Source organism: Bipolaris victoriae, assembly GCF_000527765.1.
Source record: "Bipolaris victoriae FI3 unplaced genomic scaffold scaffold_101, whole genome shotgun sequence".
Lineage (NCBI taxonomy): Eukaryota > Fungi > Ascomycota > Dothideomycetes > Pleosporales > Pleosporaceae > Bipolaris > Bipolaris victoriae.
The window spans coordinates 73,712-91,579 of NW_014575291.1; the positions used below are offsets into that span (position 1 = coordinate 73,712).

Sequence of the window (17,868 nt, forward strand, 5' to 3'; positions counted from 1 at the left end):
ACATGACCGTACCCGGTTGCTCATAGCCTCCTTTCCTTTCGGCGCCTTCGCCATGCGCATTCACTTTTGGGGCCTGCTGTCGGTGGCGACGCTCGCTGCAGCAGGAAATCGCCTCCCACCCCGCAACTACACGACCCATGACTACTATGCCATCCACATCTCCCCGTCCGAGTCCCCCTCAGAAGTCGCCGCCCACCTGGGCTTGACCTACGACGGCCCCTTCGACTCGCTCGACCACCACCACATTTTTAAAGCCCCGAAACATGACAACGACATTGTAGACGATGCACGGCAAGAGCTCAAGAGGCGTCGGCGGAAGCGTCAAGTCGGCTCCGAGTACCACCCCCTTGACAGTATCCGCTTCGCGCAGAAGCAAAAGCTCAAGCCCCGTCACTGGAAGCGCAGTGTAATACCTCCACTGCCAGATCGAGCCGTCCCGGTCACGGAAGCCATCACAGCTCAGCGCAAGGTCGCAGAGCAGCTACAAATCAAAGATCCCATTTTCGAGGAGCAGTGGCACATTTTCAACGTCAAGGCGCAGGGCAACGATATCAACGTCACCGGTGTGTGGCTGCAGGGCATCACTGGCAAAGGCGTCACTGCATGCGTTGTGGACGATGGTCTGGATTACACCAGCAACGACTTGAAGGACAACTTTTTCGCCGAGGGCTCTCACGACTATAATGATCACGAAGACCTACCCACTCCAAAGCTTTCTGACGACCGCCACGGAACACGATGTGCTGGAGAAATTGCTGCGGGAAAGAACGATGCCTGTGGACTTGGACTCGCCTACGAAGCCAAGGTTTCTGGCGTGCGCATCCTCTCGGGCGACATTACAGACGTTGACGAAGCTCTTGCTATAAACTTTGAGATGCAGAAAAATGACATTTACTCGTGCTCATGGGGTCCCCCTGATGATGGCAAAACTATGCAGGCACCAGGAATTCTTATTGAGAAGGCTATGGTGAACGCTGTCCAAAACGGCCGTGGCGGCAAGGGCAATATTTACGTCTTTGCGGCCGGCAACGGCGCTGCCAGCGGCGACAACTGCAATTTCGACGGTTACACCAATAGCATCTACAGCATCACTGTCGGCGCCATTGATCAGAACAACGACCACCCATACTACTCTGAGGCATGTTCTGCCCAGCTTGTTGTAACGTACAGCAGCGGTGGCGGCGATGCCATTCACACCACCGACGTGGGCTTGAACAAGTGCACCAGCTCACACGGAGGCACATCTGCTGCTGGACCAATTGGTGTGGGAGTGTACGCCCTGGTGCTCCAAGCTCGCCCTGAATTGACATGGCGCGATGTCCAATGGCTCACAGTCATGACCGCTGTCACTCTCACTACCCCTGGCGACTGGGTCAAGACGCCTTCTGGCCGCATGTATAGCCACCAATTTGGTTATGGAAAGCTCGACGCTTACGCAATTGTTGAAAAGGCCAAGACCTGGGAGCTCGTCAAGCCTCAAGCCTGGTTCTACTCGCCCTGGATGCATGTCCGAAAGCCAATTCCAGAGGGCGATAAGGGTCTAGCTAGTGCATTCGAAGTCACACCAGACATGCTCAAGAACGCAAACTTTGAGCGTGTGGAGCACATTACCTTGACCATGAACGTAGAGCACCAGCGTCGTGGAGACCTCAGTGTTGAGCTGCGATCGCCTGCTGGCATGGTCTCGCATCTCTCAACTGCTCGCCGCTCGGATGATGCGCCCTATGGTTACATTGACTGGACCTTTATGTCAGTCGCCCATTGGGGCGAAAGCGCCATTGGCAACTGGACCGTTATTATCAAAGATGTAAAGGCAGGCAACGGCAAGACTGGCGTTTTCACCGACTGGAAACTCCGTCTCTGGGGCGAATGCATTGACGCATCCAAAGCCAAGCCCCATCCAATGCCCGACGAGCACGAGGACGATGACCACGACAAGATTGACGATCATCCCGCGCACGTCACCAGCGTCGCTGTCCCCTCTAGTGCTGAGCCAACCATCACCTCCCTCCCTGCTGACCATCCTGACCGCCCCGTCAACCAGAAACCCACCCCAACGTCGGCTGACAGTAGTTCCCAGACTTCTGTTGCCACTGCGCCCACCGCAACCGCAACGGAGTCTACCGCCGAAGGTAGCGAAAACTTCCTCCCCAGCCCCTTCCCAACCTTTGGCGTCTCCAAACACACCCAAATCTGGATCTATGGTGCCCTCGGCCTCATCCTCGTCTTCATCGCAGGTCTTTGCACCTACCTCTTCATTGCCCGTCGCAAGCGCATCAAGGATTCGCGCGACGCGTACGAATTCGAGGTTCTGGACGGCGACGAGGACAGGGACGATGCAGGCTTGCTTTCTGGTGCTGGAGCCGGTGCGAGGAAGAAGCGTGCGAAGAGGGGTGGTGAGCTTTACGATGCTTTTGCGGGCGAGTCCGATGAGGATCTCCTGAGTGATGATGATGATGGCAACGAGGGCCCGTATAGGGATCAGGAACGTTTCAACGAGAAATATGCGCGTGATGAGGAAAGTGAGGAGGAAGAGGGAAGCGGAAGTGGAGGGAGCTCCGTAGGGAGGAAGTAGACGACCCATTCCTCTTTCCCTATCTCTCTCGGTCTTGTTGTCTTGAAAGTTCAAGCTCGCATCTACGTGTCCTACGTACGACAGGCGTTTTTTCCTTGTTCTGCCATTCTCGTTTTCTCCCCGTTGGAACTCGGGCAGACTTCCATTTGGGCGGCGTTTGCAAAACATTTTCTCGCGCTTGGCACTTTTTATAATCGGAATAGAATATGAAAAGGAATTGGTTGGCTTTCTTCTTCAACATGAAGTAAACGTGGATTTGTGAATGAACAAATCTTGGAGATTATTGAAACGTGAGAGAGTATGTCGGGGGGGGGGGGGGTATCATTATTTTTGTATACGGATAGAACCTCTGTTTTGTTTTTGGCTTCGTCCCAGATAGACAAAAATGTTTACGCCACTTTTCTTCCCACATTACCCACGCCTTTTCCTACTACACTGACAACAATTTCTTCCCTCTCACCACCTGCTTCCCTGAAGCCCCATGCGCTACCGCCAAACATCTTCGCGTCCCTTGCTAACTGGATGATTTCTTCGCTGGCTAGTACCTCCTTGCCTAGCGCCACTCTACCGACGTCCTCGCTACCCATAGCCATGAGCATGAGGACCGTAGGCGCGGCTACGTTTTCCACACAGCCTCCCTGTGCAATCTTCTCGAGCAGCTGGTACGCGCACTGCTTGCCTATTTCGTCTGCAGGGACACCACCGTCAGGCGGGGAGCACACGTCGGCCGAGTATATGCAGCCTGTACTGCTTTCTGCGACGAGACTGATACCGAAGCCAACGGCACCTTTTACTTTGCCTGAGGCGTGACCTTTTGCGTTGGTCGGGATTAAAGGAGCGGGACTTGCGTCTGAGAAGATGTACGTGTCTGGTACGAATTTATTCAGGATGCCTCTTGCGGTGAAGGTCATGCGTTCATTGTTTGTCTTGGGGACTTCGACGCAGTATGCTACGCCGCGGATTTTCTTGACGCGGCCGGGATTCAAGAGGTGCAGGGTCTTGGGGAGGCGGACTTGGTGGTTGAATACGAGTTGGACTTCGCCGCCTGCGCCTTTGCCGCCTGCGGGGGCGCATGAGCGCTTGAGGATGCGCAGTTCGATGTTTCGTTCGATGGCGAAATTTTTGTAGAGGGGAAGTATAGCGGTGCGGACGGTGTCTGCGGAAACGTCGCCGGTGACTGTAGAGGAGGTGACGCAGCCTTCGCCGTGGAAAATGACGTTCATGTTGCCCTTGCTGAATGGCGAAAGGATGCATAGAGGAATAAGCCACCAGCTTACTCCTCGCTTTCTGCATTCTGCAGGTATTTCATGGCGGATTACACCTCCGCTTGCGCCAAGGCCTTCGGCTGAGCCTGTGATGAGTCCTGGGCGGTAGACGAGCGTTGTGCCCGTCATGCTAAATTGTATTTGCGAGCCATTTGTTACTGAATCGAGGAGCCGAATGAAATTTGTTTCATGGCGAGTTAAGCCGGGGTTGGTCGACGAAGAGCGGATTTGCGATATGCGAACGGGTCGGCCGGTGAGGGTTGCAAGCAGGAGGCGGGAAATCAGGTGGCGATGGCCAGTGAAATTGATCGGTTGCTGAAGGGAATCGTCTAGGGCCATGACGGGTGGTCGTGCTGTGGGATAGAGGTATGCGGAGTGTGGAATTGAAGATGCGATGCGCTGCTATGCGACTGGAACTTTTTTTGGCGGAGCTTGACGATAAGATAAGACTAGCGCAGACGCGGTCTCTGCGCGTCTCGCGTTGGACGAATCGTCCGCATGTCTCCGCATGAGCGCATAATCGGTTCTGAATCGATTCACTCAGTGTCAGATCTTACTTGTACCGTCTGATTCTAGGATACTTCGGTCGCAGTATCCCATGCGACAATGGCGGGTCTGACTAGGAAGAATGTTCGTCCACTGCTCCGCTCTGTAAATGGGAAGCGCCATGCGACCGAGGATGATCACGAAGAGCCGGCAGGAAAGAGACGAGCAGACAACATGACAATTCCTGCAAAGCAACAGGAAGAGATCGACATCAATGCCGATCCACTGTCCTCTGACGATGAATTACGTGCTCCCCCACCACGACCAGCCAAGTCCTCGAAACCTACTATGCCAGCACCTCGCAATGTGGATACAGAATTGAAGAGACCACAAAAGAAGCCTGCGAAGAAGAGTGTATCAATACGAGCGCCAACAAGGGGTACATACAAAAACAGTCAGGAACTCCAAGCAGGAGATGGACCAACTAAGGATAAAGAGAATGCTCTTGCATCTTCTCAAGCATCAGTGAGCGACGGGCCAATTCAGTGGGGTATGGAGCATGTTTCTCAGAAGAATAACAAGAACGCAAAAGGATATGGTTCAAAAACAAAAAATACACACGAGCCAGTACCAAAGAAATTTGGGAGGAGTCCGCCTAAGCCTGCTGTGCGAATATATGGATCAGCGAATCAATCAAAAGGCAAGCAACCGAGCCAAGATTCTGATAGCGACTCGAGTGTCTCCATGTTGGATGACGATGAGCTGCAAGACCTTGCGGAGGAACTGGGTGAACCTAATCTATCCGATGACGACGATTTACGGAGAGTGAATAGTAAAGCAACATCTAAGAAGGCCAAAGACGAGGACGCCGGAGCTGTCCCTTATGATGACGACAAGTTATCCGAAGTACTCGACTCAATATCAGAACAACCCATGTCCGAAAAGTCCAAGAAAGCCGCAAAATCAGCCCAGCTACTAAAACAACTCAACTCCTGGAAAGCAAACAACGACCCCCCCTCCTCACAACCCGACTCAAGCGCCGCCCAAGAGCACCTCAACGAAGTAAGCAACTACATCGAACACCTGCCCGAAATCGAAGAAGAAGGCACCCGCTGCCCCCTCTGCAGCCACCCCGTCTCCCCTTCCGACTACTGGTCCTTCTGGACCTCCAAGCCCAAAACCGTAAAACACAAATCCGCATTCTGCCACCTTCACAAAAAGCTTTCCGCACAGCAATCCTACACCTCCGCCGGTTACCCCTCGATAAACTGGAGCCTCCTCCCCCGCCGCCTCAAATACCACAAACCCACTCTCCGCCAAATCTTACTAAACGAACGCCCCAGCCCCCACAGATCACGATACGAACCTGTGGCTCTAACGGGAAAAGCAGCGTCTATCCCATCTAAACGCACAGATCTATCGCCATCGCAACAGGCTGAACTCGAAGCTTACGCCCTAGACGATCGCGCTGCATACCCGGGCTACTACGGTCCCCACGGCCGACGCCTCATCACCGAAAACATCCTCGACCTCCTCAAAGAAGATATCAAGGGCTGCGGTGATGCCGTCGTGCAGGCCTCCGGTGTGGCGGCTTTCGTACAGCAAGTTATGGTGCCTGAGGCGGCGGTTTTGCTCATCATGGAGGACTGTAGCGTTGGCTGGGAAGAGGCGGAGGCGGTTAGGGAGGAGACGTATGAAATGGGTGTGCTGGTTCATGAGGAGATTGAAGATGAGGTTATTGCTGAGGAGAGTGAGAAGGAAGATGAGTATTAGGTGGGTCGGGAGGGATGATGGCAGGTTAACGATTTTTTCTTCTTTTTGGACCGCTGGAAGTGGATGGGTTGGGTGTATGGGTTTGTATTTCTTATGCGACTTTATGTATTGGTAAAGTGTGGGTTTTTGTGAGACTTGTTCGTGGATATGGCTTGTGTTTGATACCCGAATATCTATACCTTTTTTTTTTAAAAAAAAAACAGTTGTACGTCTGGGTTCTCGCTGCAATAAATTGAGTCTATATCCCGTGTTTCTTTGCTTACAAAGTCCGTTTTTGGATACCGTCACACAGTGTAAAGATAAGAGTGCGGAATGGATACGGCGACGGGTATATTTTATTGCCAATCCTACTAGATGATCCCTGGTCTGGGATTTCCTACTCATGATGCTTTTGAATTACTTCCTTCGTTCATTCAAAATCGTGCGTTGACGCCATTACTCCATTGCATGGTATTACAAACATACATCTCCTATCCATCCAGCACGCCGCTTTCAATCAAACTACGGCATAGCTCGGGCTCCAAAAACTTTTTGACAGTAACATCTTCAGCCAGACCCTTTCTTCGTCGGGTCTTGAGCACAAAGTCGCGTGCTAGTTGTTGTGCGGTTGCGGGTTCGAGGGGGCGGGTTGAGATGCTTGTGTCGAGAGGGTCACCAGGGACAATGGACCAGCGATCAAAGACAAGGGAGAGAGAGACTTGGCCTTGTGTGTGGATCTGATTAGGGTTAGTAGATATTTACCTTAGAGCGGATTGTATACGTACCCTCAAATCGGTCTCGAAACCGAAAGAGTCGATGACCGGGATTAGACCGCGCACATTGTAAAGTGGAGTACCTGCAATGGGTCCATCTTGTAGAACGTGCCCTCTTCTCCGTGCAAGAACTGTGTAAAGACTACTCTTTGTGTCGGATGGACCAATCATACTGCACGAGTATACCGGCTCCATCAGTCTGGGACTCGCCATGAGGAAAGATGAGTAGCATGCTCGTCGACTCGTAGGAATGATCTGACCACCACCGCGGAAAATAGCTTCCGATGCAAGCTCAACATCGGTAAGACGGAACTTCGTGTTTCGGATAGGTTCTTCGCAGAGCGGGCCCTCGCGCGTGGCCCAGCTGAAACCCTGTCGAAGGGTGTCTCGCACGCTTCGAAGAATCTTGCCGTCGACCTCTGTAGGGAGTGTGTCATTTTGTAGGATGTTGGGACCCATGTCATCTGGTCCGAAAGCCCAGATATTGCGGGCTGCGAGCAGATCGTACCCGTAGTTTTGCTCAAAAAACTTGCTAACTACACGGACAGGATCTTTGATGTTGACTTTGCCCGCCTCGATATCTTCAGCGATTCCTGGGTCTAGCGGCTCAGCAATCATGGTAAGCTTGTTTTTCTTGTTCGGGGTGGAAGCGTAGCACTTTATCGAAGACATCTCAACGACGGTCTCGCAGAACCGGGTGACTGGATCAGAGACCTTGATCTCCATGTCAGCATACAGTCGTCGGAGATCGTGCAATACACAGTCCATGTAAAGCTCGCCAGTACCGAGAACCACATGCTCTCCTGATTCCTCGACCTTTGTGGTGATGAGCGGATATGACTTGTTAATTTTGCGGAGACCGTCAAGCATCTTTGGGAGCTCAGAGGGGTTGATTGGTTCGACGGCGACCTTGAAAACGGATTCAAAGAAGTGCTTGATAGGCTTGAAGATATAAGCGTCCTCCTCTTCCGGTAGCTTGGTCGCTACGATTGTTGCCGTCTTGACTATTGAGTTGTCGACACCGCCAAGTAATACCCAGTTGCCTGCTGGCACGCCGCTGACTGGGATGTTGTACCTCGATTGAGCTATCCATGTATCTGTCACTGTTGCAACAACCATGTCTTCCTCATCCTCAATTGTATAGCCTTCGCCGAGTACACGCACTGACTGCGGAGAAGTTGCGGTACCACTCAGCACTCGACCCAGTGCAGTGAATGATTTTGCGTCGGTCGCGTTGAAGAGCTTTGTGACGTGTATGACAAGAGGGCCGTTCTGGTCGCACTTTTGCATCGCTTCGGCCGTTTTTGTGTCCAAAGGTCCAGTGTAGTGTTTTTGCAGAAGTCGTTGTGCACCTTCCTCTGGCGATGGAACGTGCTGCGTGATCATGTCTACAAAACCCAGGGAAGGACCAAAGTACTGTTGGCATACGAGTCGCATTAGCTCCTTCGCGTCCGCTTTATATTCGGATGGCTTGAGCCGTATGCCCAGAGTTTCTAGTGTTTCCTTGAGATCATCCGGACTCTGGCTGAGCGTATGCGAGTAAATCTTGTAGACGGGCTCTAGGATCCAGTGGACAAAAGACCGTTGCGATCCCTCCTCTTGCCGCTTGCGACTGAACTTGCGGCTTCCTGGGTTGTAGAAAATATCGCCCCAAAGTCGCATGGAAAACTTCTCAATGTCCAGTCCCTTCATGGGAACGCCAAATCCTGGAAGCTTTGAGGGACCAGGATAGAAGTCGGAGTACATCTTGGCAAACGACTGAATGGTGAAACACCATCTCATGCTGGAGCAGGCGAAAGCGACGTTGCCTTTTTCAGGGCTTACACGCCTGCTCTCACCACGACCAGGGATGGTGTTCTCGATGACAGTGTTGACCTCCTCGATGACGTGTTTAATCTTAAAGTATGCGTCGCTCGGCGGTAGCTTCAGCTCCAGAATCAGGCGATCCATCTTGTTGATGACCAGCGTGAGAGGCAAGTCCTCGAGGACCGCATGTTTGATGACCTGCTCCGTGTTGACCTGTACACCCTCAACAACGTCCACCACCAAAACCACTCCGTCTACCAGGCGCAATGAGGCGGCGACTTCGTCGGCAAAGTTTACGTGACCGGGGGTGTCGAGTATATTGAAAAGGTGCGACTTCGACTTTGTGTTCTGGAGCACCAGGCTCATTGGCGCCGCCTTGATTGAGAGGCCGCGCTCGCGTTCGAGCACGTGTACGTCGGTGTAGCGTAGCTGCTCCTCGCGCTTCTTTCCCCTCTTGTAGTCGAGGCGGTCCTGGATGTCGTGCGTCTCCATGACCAGCATGTCCATAAACGCAGTCTTTCCATGGTGTAAGTGTCCAGCAATGGCAATGTTCCGAATCTGATCTGGGAAGTTCATCAGATCAGTCAGTAGCTCTCTGGAATGGTAGACTGGTGGCAAGTCGGCCTCTTCAATCGAGAACTTCTTCTGCACGACTGGCGCGACAATGGGCTGGGCCAGCGACTGTGTGTCTTCCTCTTGCACCAGCACCTCGACATCGGGGCCGTATACGTCCGAAGCGGAAGGGTAGTATTGCTTGTCCTCGTGCAGGACAACGGCATTGGATGGTCCATCGTCGACCTCCATCAACTGCTGGTTATTAGGCTCCGCCTCGTCTTCATCGTCGACGACATAGGCGTCGGCTGCATCGCCAACGCTCTGGACATCTTCGTCGGACTCAGCCTCGCCAATAAAGTTTCCGAACTCGTCGTAAAGGTCGTCCATGGCGGCTGCGGGGATAGTGCGCGTCGAACAGGTCGAAGCTATCGTAAAAGTCGGGAATGTCGCGAAAAGGTAACTTCCGCGTACGGCGGGTTAGCGTAGGCGGTGAGGGCGGCAGCCAATAGGGGAGAAAGCGCGCTGCAGGGACCAAAACTGCCCGAACACAAGCAGGTTGCCCTGGTCGCCTCGCCGCTGTCGCAAGAAACTAATCTGGAAAAGGTTCAACTTTGCTACCGGATATATAAGTGAGTACAGAGGCAATCCAGTCGTCTGATCCTCTTTCAGCCCTCGTCCATCTTTCTCTCTATTTTCCAGTTTCTGCAAGATACCCCAAAATGTCGTCTCTCCCTCCAGTCTACATTGTCTCGGCTGCCCGCACGCCCACGGGCATGTTCTTGGGGTATGTTGTGCCACCATGTGCAAAGGAGGGGCCATAGCCAGCTCACACAGAGAACAGCTCCCTCTCAAGCCTGAGTGCCGTCCAGCTTGGCTCTCACGCCATCAAGTGTATGTTCTCCTTGTTAGATACCTCAGTGTTTACCCTGACATTTCCGCGCAGCTGCCGTTGAACGTGCCGGCATTAAACCCACCGACGTTGAGGAAGTCTTTGTTGGCAATGTCCTCTCCGCAAAGTAAGCATGCTAACAACCCAATTCATGTATTCTCCATCAGATCAATTACTGACTTGTGGTTCCCAGCCTCGGCCAGAATCCTGCCCGCCAGTGTGCCATTGGTGCTGGCCTCCCCGAGTCGACCATAGCCACCACCGTCAACAAGGTGTGCGCCTCGTCCATCAAAGCCATCATTGTTGGTGCTCAGACCATTATGACTGGCAATGCCGAAATCGTCGTTGCTGCCGGAGCCGAGAGCATGTCCAACACACCCCACTACCTCCCCAACATGCGCAACGGCGCTAAGTTCGGAGACCAGTCATTGATTGACGGTCTTATCAAGGACGGTCTGACCGATGCCTACAAGAAGGAGCACATGGGACTTCAGGGTGAGGAGTGTGCCAGTGACCACGGCTTTACTCGTGAGGATCAGGACGCATACTGCATCCGTTCATATCAAAAGGCCATTGCCGCCCAGGAGGCTGGCTATTTCAAGGAGGAGATTGCTCCAGTTGAGGTCCCCCAAGGACGTGGCAAGCCCCCAGTTGTTGTTGATGCCGATGACGAACCCAAGAACGTAAGTAATTATGGCACTCCTATGGTGTTTAGTAATCTGTAAAACACCACTTGCTCACCCTTGCCTAGTTCAACGAGTCCAAGACCCGCACACTGAGGCCTGTATTCAAGCCTAAGGACGGCACAGTCACTGCTGCCAACGCCTCACCGCTCTCTGACGGTGCCGCGGCCCTCGTCCTTGCTTCCGAGGAGGCTGTCAAGAAGCACGGCCTCAAGCCCATTGCTAAGATCCTTGGCTGGGGTGATGCTGAGCAGAACCCCTCCAAGTTCACCACGGCCCCCGCTCTTGCCATGCCAAAGGCGCTGAAGCACGCCGGCGTGGAGCTGTCTGCCGTTGATGCTTTCGAGATCAACGAGGCCTTCAGTGTTGTTGCCCTCGCCAACATGAAGATCCTCGGTATTCAAGAGGACAAGGTCAACCTGCACGGTGGTGCTGTTGCGATCGGCCACGCGCTAGGTGCTTCAGGTGCCAGGATCACAACCACACTGCTTGGTGTGCTAAGGCAAAAGAAGGGCAAGATTGGATGCGCTGGCATTTGCAATGGAGGTGGAGGTGCTTCTGCCATTGTTGTCGAATCGCTGGAGTAGACCTGCGATCTTAATAGAAGACGAGTCATGTAAGAAATAGAAAAAAGTTAATTACACACACATACCCCGCCCAGAGCGCGAATTACAGAAAGAAGAAAAACCGCAAGATAGCCGAGTACTTACTTTACACGTCGCCTGCCTACGTAGCCCTTGTGATGAGGTGATTGGTTTCAGGGGGGGCAGAACATGTTTGTTCGCTTCGAAAGCGCTAGCGCGAGCGCCCGCCACTGGCTCGCGGCTCCTCTTGTGTATTCTATATTCAATCACTCCGCGTTTCAGGTCAACACCAGCGAATCATGGCCAGCCAACTTCGGAGATGCCTCAGGCAATCGATAACAATGCTCTCTATCCACAGGGGTACCGCGTCCACCTGTTTCAAGCGCCACCACTCGCTTGCCAACAGCCCATCCGTCCATTTCGCATGAAACAGCGCACGTTTGGTTAAACATCGGACCAGCCTGCCTCAGCGCTACCAGTCCTCCACCCCGGGCACCTGACTGGTTCCTGCAGCTCCCCTTACTGTGCCTAACCGGGGGAGATGCTCGATCCACCTGCAAATCTCCCACCGTTGAAACCAAGCTCATGTGGCCTAACGGGAGATGTACGCTCCCCCGGGCCCATCGAGTCTGTCCGCGAGGCTGCTTATGGCCAAATGCGTGGCTTTTGTGATTAGGGTATCGGTATTTGGCGCCCGTATATAGGTGGGCAGGTCGCATCTCTCCGACCGTCTGGTTGCCGTCCCGTACTCCCGTGCATTCACTTCTTGCGTCTGTTTCTCTTCACGCGTCTAGTACGCAGTCATTCTTTACTTGATTCATTTTCTCCTGCCATCTTGACGATGCGTTTCTCCACACTCACTTCGGCTGCGGCCTTTTTCCAATTGAGCATAGCTGGCTATGTTCTCGAGGATGACTACATGACCGACTTTTATGGGTCGTTTGATTTCTTCACTCAACCTGACCCAACAGAGGGCTTCGTCAAGTATGTTGATGAGGACACGGCAAGGCAGACTAATCTCATCAACGCGTCTGTCACTACTGGAGTATCCTGGGGCGTAGATCACGAGAACGAGTGCCCAGAGGGAAGGCCTAGTATTCGCATAGAAAGCAAGAAGAAGTACGACAGTGGCTTGATTGTTGTTGATGTCGCTCACATGCCCTTTGGCTGTGGCACATGGCCAGCGTGAGTATACCCAAGTATTATTCTTTTGAGGACAAGATGCTCAACATTGACAGATTCTGGACAACCGGACCCAATTGGCCCAAGAACGGCGAGATTGACATCATTGAAGGTGTCAACGACCAAGTGAGCAACTCCATGACTCTTCACACAGGTCCTGGCTGCACGATTGGTTCCGACACCACCCAGTTTGCCGGCAATGTAACCACAAAGAACTGCGATGTCAAGGCAAAAGGTCAAATGGACAACGCAGGATGCTCCATCGCAGACCGATCGACCAAGAGCTACGGTGCAGGCTTGAATGCGAACGGTGGAGGAGTCTACGCAACTCAGTGGACGTCTGATGCCATCAGTGTCTTCTTCTTCCCTCGCGGCTCTGTTCCGGAGGATGTTCTTGGTGACAACCCAGACCCCAGCGGATGGGGAAAGCCGTCCGCCAAGTTTGAAGGTGGTTGTGACATTGAGAGCACGTTCAAGCAGCAACAAATCGTCTTTGACACCACCTTTTGTGGTGTATGGGCTGGCAGCAGCAGTGTCTGGGGAGCCAGCTCCTGCTCAAAGAAGGCTGCTACATGCGAGGAGTGGGTACAGAACAACCCCGAGGCTTTCGCAGAAGCGTACTGGACAGTCAATGCCTTGAAGGTCTACCAAGACAATGGCGAGGCTCCTGCTCCAGTGCCTTCATCAGCCCCTCAGCAGAGTAGCGCTGCTTATCTGCCAGAACCTGTCCCAACCGAGACAGCGGCCGTGTCTTCTGCACTTGCTGGGCCAACTGGCTCTCCTGTCATACCGACTTCGGCCATCAAGCCATCTGTATCCAGTATTGCCGTGCCAATTCCCACCAGCGAGACTGTCTCCACCCCAGCCTCTGCCCCAATCGCAACCCCTCCCGCCTATGGGGCCCCTAGCGCTCCCAGTGCTCCCAGTGCTCCCAGTGCTCCAAGCCCTCCAGTCGAGAGCCCTACCGCTTCCGAAATCGCAGACGGCGAAAAGCCTGTTGCGCCACCAACCCAGATTGCAGCGCCAGCTCCAGGCCCAGCACCGACGGGCGCAGGTGGCATGCCTGGTTTCCAATGGCCTGTAGGTGCCGGTGGTTCCAACGACAACGACACTGCAACAACATCGGCACCTGCAGTCTCACCTCCTCAAAACACTGGCACACCAACTCAAAACTCCAGTGAGGCCGCCACTGTCCCCAGCTCCACACAAGGCATCCCTCAACCCTCAGGTCCTGCAGCCGCTCCTGAAGCGCCAGTATCCGCACCAGCCCCGACTAGTCCAGCCATTGCGCCCGTAGCTGCCCCAGTCGTTCCCGTTGTCACAGACACTGTTCAAGCCGTCTACACCGTCTATGAAACCGTTTACGCTACTGTAACTGCTAGTCCCACTGAAACACCTGCCCCCGCTGCTGCCCCTCCTGCTGCACGAAACGCGCGCATGGCCAGGTTCCTCAGGGAGCACAGACAGAGAATCACCAGGCATCACGCAAAGTTCTAGAGCCATGCATCTGTGAGGGAAACACGGGAATTGGCCGCGTAAGATGTGATTTGGGGGATAAGCTCAACACTGGTTGTTGACTTTTGTTTTATGACTGGGGTTATGGAGTACATATGTATACCCCGATGATATCTTCTCTGTAGATACTTTCTCTTTCTTCTTCAATAGTAACAGCAATGTATCCTTTTCGTGATCTGCTATATACTTCCTCCAACCCACCGTGTTCACCTTGATTGCATCCCCCTCGTTTTCCCACCTTGCTTCTTCCACCGTTGCAAAACAGCAATACTCGTGCTCTCATTGTCCCACTCTTGGGGTTAAAGGTTGAAATAACTGCACGCTATTATAAGGGGTTAGATGCAACATAGTAACACAATGAAAACTAACATCTTATAAGTCGACGCAATGATACCCGTCGAAAGTCATCCAACAAAACAAGCACCTCCACCCCACTCCCTTACCTCATTCTGCTACCTCCAATTACTACTTGAACCTTTCACCACGCCTACATAAAAAACAACTTGCTGTACCCACAATCACTCTCTATCCGTCTACCAATACCTGCTTCGATTGCTTTTGCCCCAGAAGTCACATGGATATTATGAGTCCCATGATAAGGAAACGACCTCGTTTTATCTCAAATGGTGATGATGGTTGTCATGGTGGTAGGCAAGGGGGGCGCATGTTACAATCTCGCGAGAAGGGGAAGAGTTATGAAGGGAAGTGGGGATCAGGCAGAATTATTATTATTTTTATACCCATGTGGTCTTCGACAGATGGGACATGTGTAATCTATGCTGTGTGATTTCTCATCCGTCGTGAAGCTCATTTCTAGCTGAATCCACTATGCTATCAAAAACATGGGTTTGGAGAGTGCTTTCGGGTGGGAACGGTTGGAATAGTAAAAAGAAGGTGCAAAATGTGGACGCTGTGGGAATTGAACCCACGACCTTTCACAAGTACGCATGGAATATGCGAAGCGAAAATCATACCCCTAGACCAAGCGCCCGGTATTAGGTAATCGTTGAGATGATGTAAAATTAGTTGTTATCTATTGGTATTTTTACTGGGCAAATCGTAAAAAGGGAAGTAGTATCGAGAGCCGATGGTATCAAATGCTGAAAAGTATTCACATAGTGGTAATACAGTACCAAGTTGAAGTGGGGTAAGAGAGTCACCAGCGTGGCGGCCGATAGCGCATGGGGATATCGAAATGCCGAAATCAAATTCAGATATCATCTCGTGATAATCTTTCTGTAAAAACGAAGAAAAAAACAAGATATGAACTCTACTATATACTAGAAATTGTTCAACAAAAACAAATAACCTTTTGCGTTTCCCCCTCCCTTAACATTTCCTGTTCTTGATCGTAAAATTTCGCTACATTCGTAATACCCACACGACGAAACGCCCTATACTCTACTTTTTCCTTTCCCGGCTCACTCGACTCAAATGCTACAGTGTCTTCATACTTGAGCATCAAGATGTACAATTCCTGAACTGCACTTTGTATTGTGCTCGTTATATATGCAGCTGACATGCAATATAGCTGGGCGTCCTGATCAAAGATGTCGGTGTCGGAAGTTGAGGCATCGAGATGGATGCTGTGGATGTCGTGCTGAGATCTGGATTCTGAGTTGGATTTTAGGTGCCACATACAGGGTATGGGGCTGCCGTTGGGGTGCTGTATGAGATTGATGGCGTGAAGGTGGTCGGGAGCGAGGAGTATATGAGCGGATGTTAGGATGCCGAAGGGGTTGTTTGGGTCGGCGGGAGAGAGGGTGTGGGATATGACTTTGAAGAAGAGAGACTTGGTGCATCGGTCGTCCGGCGAGGCGTAGTCTGTGATGTCGTTGTAGGCTATCCCATGTGGAGTGGTGATGGAGGCCCAAGACCATGAGGGTCCGCTTTCCGGGTTGCCCTAAGTTTTCATATGTGCTGTTGCCGCGGTAGACTGCGTTTACGGTCCATAGTAGTTGAATTTCGATGTGGCCACTCCATAGTCCGGCGACATATGTCTGGCTGTGGTCTGGGCTGAATAGTTCGTCATGAAAAAGTTTGCTATGCCGCCCAATGCAGTGAGTTTGTCATTGTGCTCTGTGAGTTTTGTTCTTGAATAGCTTTCAACTATTTTCTTCCACAATCCGTAAATGTATATGTCTTTGATTTGCGTGTCGCGATCTCGAAAGTCGCCTATTCTTGCTTCGCGGAATGAGCGCCCCGCAGAGACTGTGAGGTGCTTCAGGCAACTTCTGTCGGTAAAACCGGGGGTACTGGATGGTTTCATTGCTAACTCACTCCAGGAGTAACTTTCGCTGCTGTTGAACTTGTGACATTCCCAGGCGAGCTGGTTGTATCCAAAGTGGAGTACACGTGGTGCTAACAATCGCTCCTGGAAGCCCAGGCTCGTTGATTAACTGGAGCATTCTCGACGAGGTCGTCCCAAGCTGATGGATCGATCAAAGAGCATCTTGCGTAGGGATTCGTCTTTTCAACACCGTTTTCCAGTGTAGTATCGGGGTCTTCCGGATAATTCACATCAATATTGTTTTCCCGGAGAAGTTCTGGGCAGGGTTCGAAAAACAACCCTCCTTTTACATCGTATGCAGCAGTAGCAGATATGTTCAGAAAAGCCTTCCGGTACAAATTTCCCATATGACGAGTTTGTTCGAACCAGTCTTGTAGCTGGTCCTCCTCATTTTCACCATCCCCTTTGATAGGTTGTCGGATACAAAGCGAGTCGATCCATATGAAGCCGACCTTGTCTAGTCCAGCGGCGAATACGACGGCATCTCAGAATATCTTGGGCAGTTCCTTCTCTATGATACCCTCGGTTTTGAAGCGCTTTTCGTTTTTAAAAGTCATGCTCAGCGGTGGTAGCGAACCAAGTTTTGGGTTGCCCCAACAATGGCTCAGTGTGACGTAATGATCATTTTGATGCTTAGATGGAAGATAACCAGACATAATACATGTCTCTTCCCCAATAATAAAGTCCCTAGACTCAATCAGGCGTATTCTTGTCTGGTGTGGATCAGGGCTGGCGCGAAGCTCCTGCAAATCCAGTAGACGGCGAGGGTACCATTTTGCACCGGGCTCTTCCCAAAAACTTGCACATTTACAACTATTCATCCAAGTCTGCGCTGTTTTGGTGAGACCACTCAGATTTTGACTATTGAGCATAGTGTGATCTCTGTGATCTACCATTGTCAGATAGTTTTGTGTGTGTTTCCGGGTACTCATATACCTGTTTCTGCCAAAAAGAAATTACATTCGCGGTCATATCCGAAGTGAACATCCAGCCTGAAAATTCCTCTACCGGTCTTCTCGCTATAGGATACTTCCTTGTATAGTACCATTAGGATGTATAGAAGCTCATCTTGAGAGAAATCTGTAATTGGACCCAGTGTCTTGGCCAATTTGGTACATATTAGACAATGCGTGTCCCATTGTTGAAGTGTCTTTGTAGACCTATGATGACTAAATAGATATCCGAAGCGGGAAGTCCTGTCTTCTCTTTTGTGCTGGCTAAGTGCACCAGTGCATACTTCACAAAGCATATTTGAGTGTTTTAATTCGATTGCGACCTCATAGCAGGACAAATGGCGAGTAGTTACATATCCCTCCGTTGTCGTACAGTTATTGATTGCATTTGATATCCTCCACAAAATCCTATGTGGCAGGATCGGCGAACCTGTGCGCTGCACACTCTGAGTAGTATCGCGGCGCTTAAAGTCTTGAGTTTGGCGAGCCGCGCGGCTTTGTTTTTACCCTCTCTTTCCAAAAGTGGCATAGAATGTGGCGAGTTTATTCGATAGTTCTCA

The 17,868-nt window shown here is 51.8% G+C and overlaps 7 protein-coding genes across 7 annotated transcripts; 4 read left to right on the forward strand and 3 right to left on the reverse strand.

Annotated features, from left to right (window-relative positions):
* Positions 1–52: 52 nt before the first annotated feature.
* COCVIDRAFT_29893 (hypothetical protein) lies at positions 53–2,575 on the forward strand (the record flags this gene model as incomplete). The annotated part of the gene is made up of 1 exon (XM_014697319.1): positions 53–2,575. The coding sequence occupies one exon, from the start codon at positions 53–55 to the stop codon at positions 2,573–2,575; it is 2,523 nt and encodes an 840-aa protein (XP_014552805.1).
* Positions 2,576–2,964: 389 nt separating this feature from the next.
* COCVIDRAFT_41100 (hypothetical protein) lies at positions 2,965–4,179 on the reverse strand (the record flags this gene model as incomplete). Its single annotated transcript, XM_014697320.1, has 1 exon — positions 2,965–4,179. The coding sequence occupies one exon, from the start codon at positions 4,177–4,179 to the stop codon at positions 2,965–2,967; it is 1,215 nt and encodes a 404-aa protein (XP_014552806.1).
* A 267-nt stretch (positions 4,180–4,446) lies between these two features.
* Positions 4,447–6,099, forward strand: COCVIDRAFT_109358 (hypothetical protein; the record flags this gene model as incomplete). The annotated part of the gene is made up of 2 exons (XM_014697321.1): positions 4,447–5,151; positions 5,272–6,099. The coding sequence occupies 2 exons, from the start codon at positions 4,447–4,449 to the stop codon at positions 6,097–6,099; spliced, it is 1,533 nt and encodes a 510-aa protein (XP_014552807.1).
* A 470-nt stretch (positions 6,100–6,569) lies between these two features.
* On the reverse strand, positions 6,570–9,599 carry COCVIDRAFT_109422 (hypothetical protein; the record flags this gene model as incomplete). The annotated part of the gene is made up of 2 exons (XM_014697322.1): positions 6,570–6,815; positions 6,864–9,599. The coding sequence occupies 2 exons, from the start codon at positions 9,597–9,599 to the stop codon at positions 6,570–6,572; spliced, it is 2,982 nt and encodes a 993-aa protein (XP_014552808.1).
* A 332-nt stretch (positions 9,600–9,931) lies between these two features.
* On the forward strand, positions 9,932–11,371 carry COCVIDRAFT_109321 (hypothetical protein; the record flags this gene model as incomplete). Its single annotated transcript, XM_014697323.1, has 5 exons — positions 9,932–9,996; positions 10,054–10,103; positions 10,156–10,228; positions 10,295–10,784; positions 10,853–11,371. 5 exons carry the CDS (start codon positions 9,932–9,934, stop codon positions 11,369–11,371), a joined length of 1,197 nt encoding a protein of 398 aa, XP_014552809.1.
* An 838-nt stretch (positions 11,372–12,209) lies between these two features.
* Positions 12,210–14,047, forward strand: COCVIDRAFT_19216 (glycoside hydrolase family 16 protein; the record flags this gene model as incomplete). The annotated part of the gene is made up of 2 exons (XM_014697292.1): positions 12,210–12,553; positions 12,607–14,047. 2 exons carry the CDS (start codon positions 12,210–12,212, stop codon positions 14,045–14,047), a joined length of 1,785 nt encoding a protein of 594 aa, XP_014552778.1.
* Positions 14,048–15,356: 1,309 nt separating this feature from the next.
* Positions 15,357–17,604, reverse strand: COCVIDRAFT_41105 (hypothetical protein; the record flags this gene model as incomplete). Its single annotated transcript, XM_014697324.1, has 5 exons — positions 15,357–15,954; positions 16,012–16,439; positions 16,481–16,839; positions 16,876–17,244; positions 17,364–17,604. 5 exons carry the CDS (start codon positions 17,602–17,604, stop codon positions 15,357–15,359), a joined length of 1,995 nt encoding a protein of 664 aa, XP_014552810.1.
* Between the last annotated feature and the right edge of the window lie 264 nt (positions 17,605–17,868).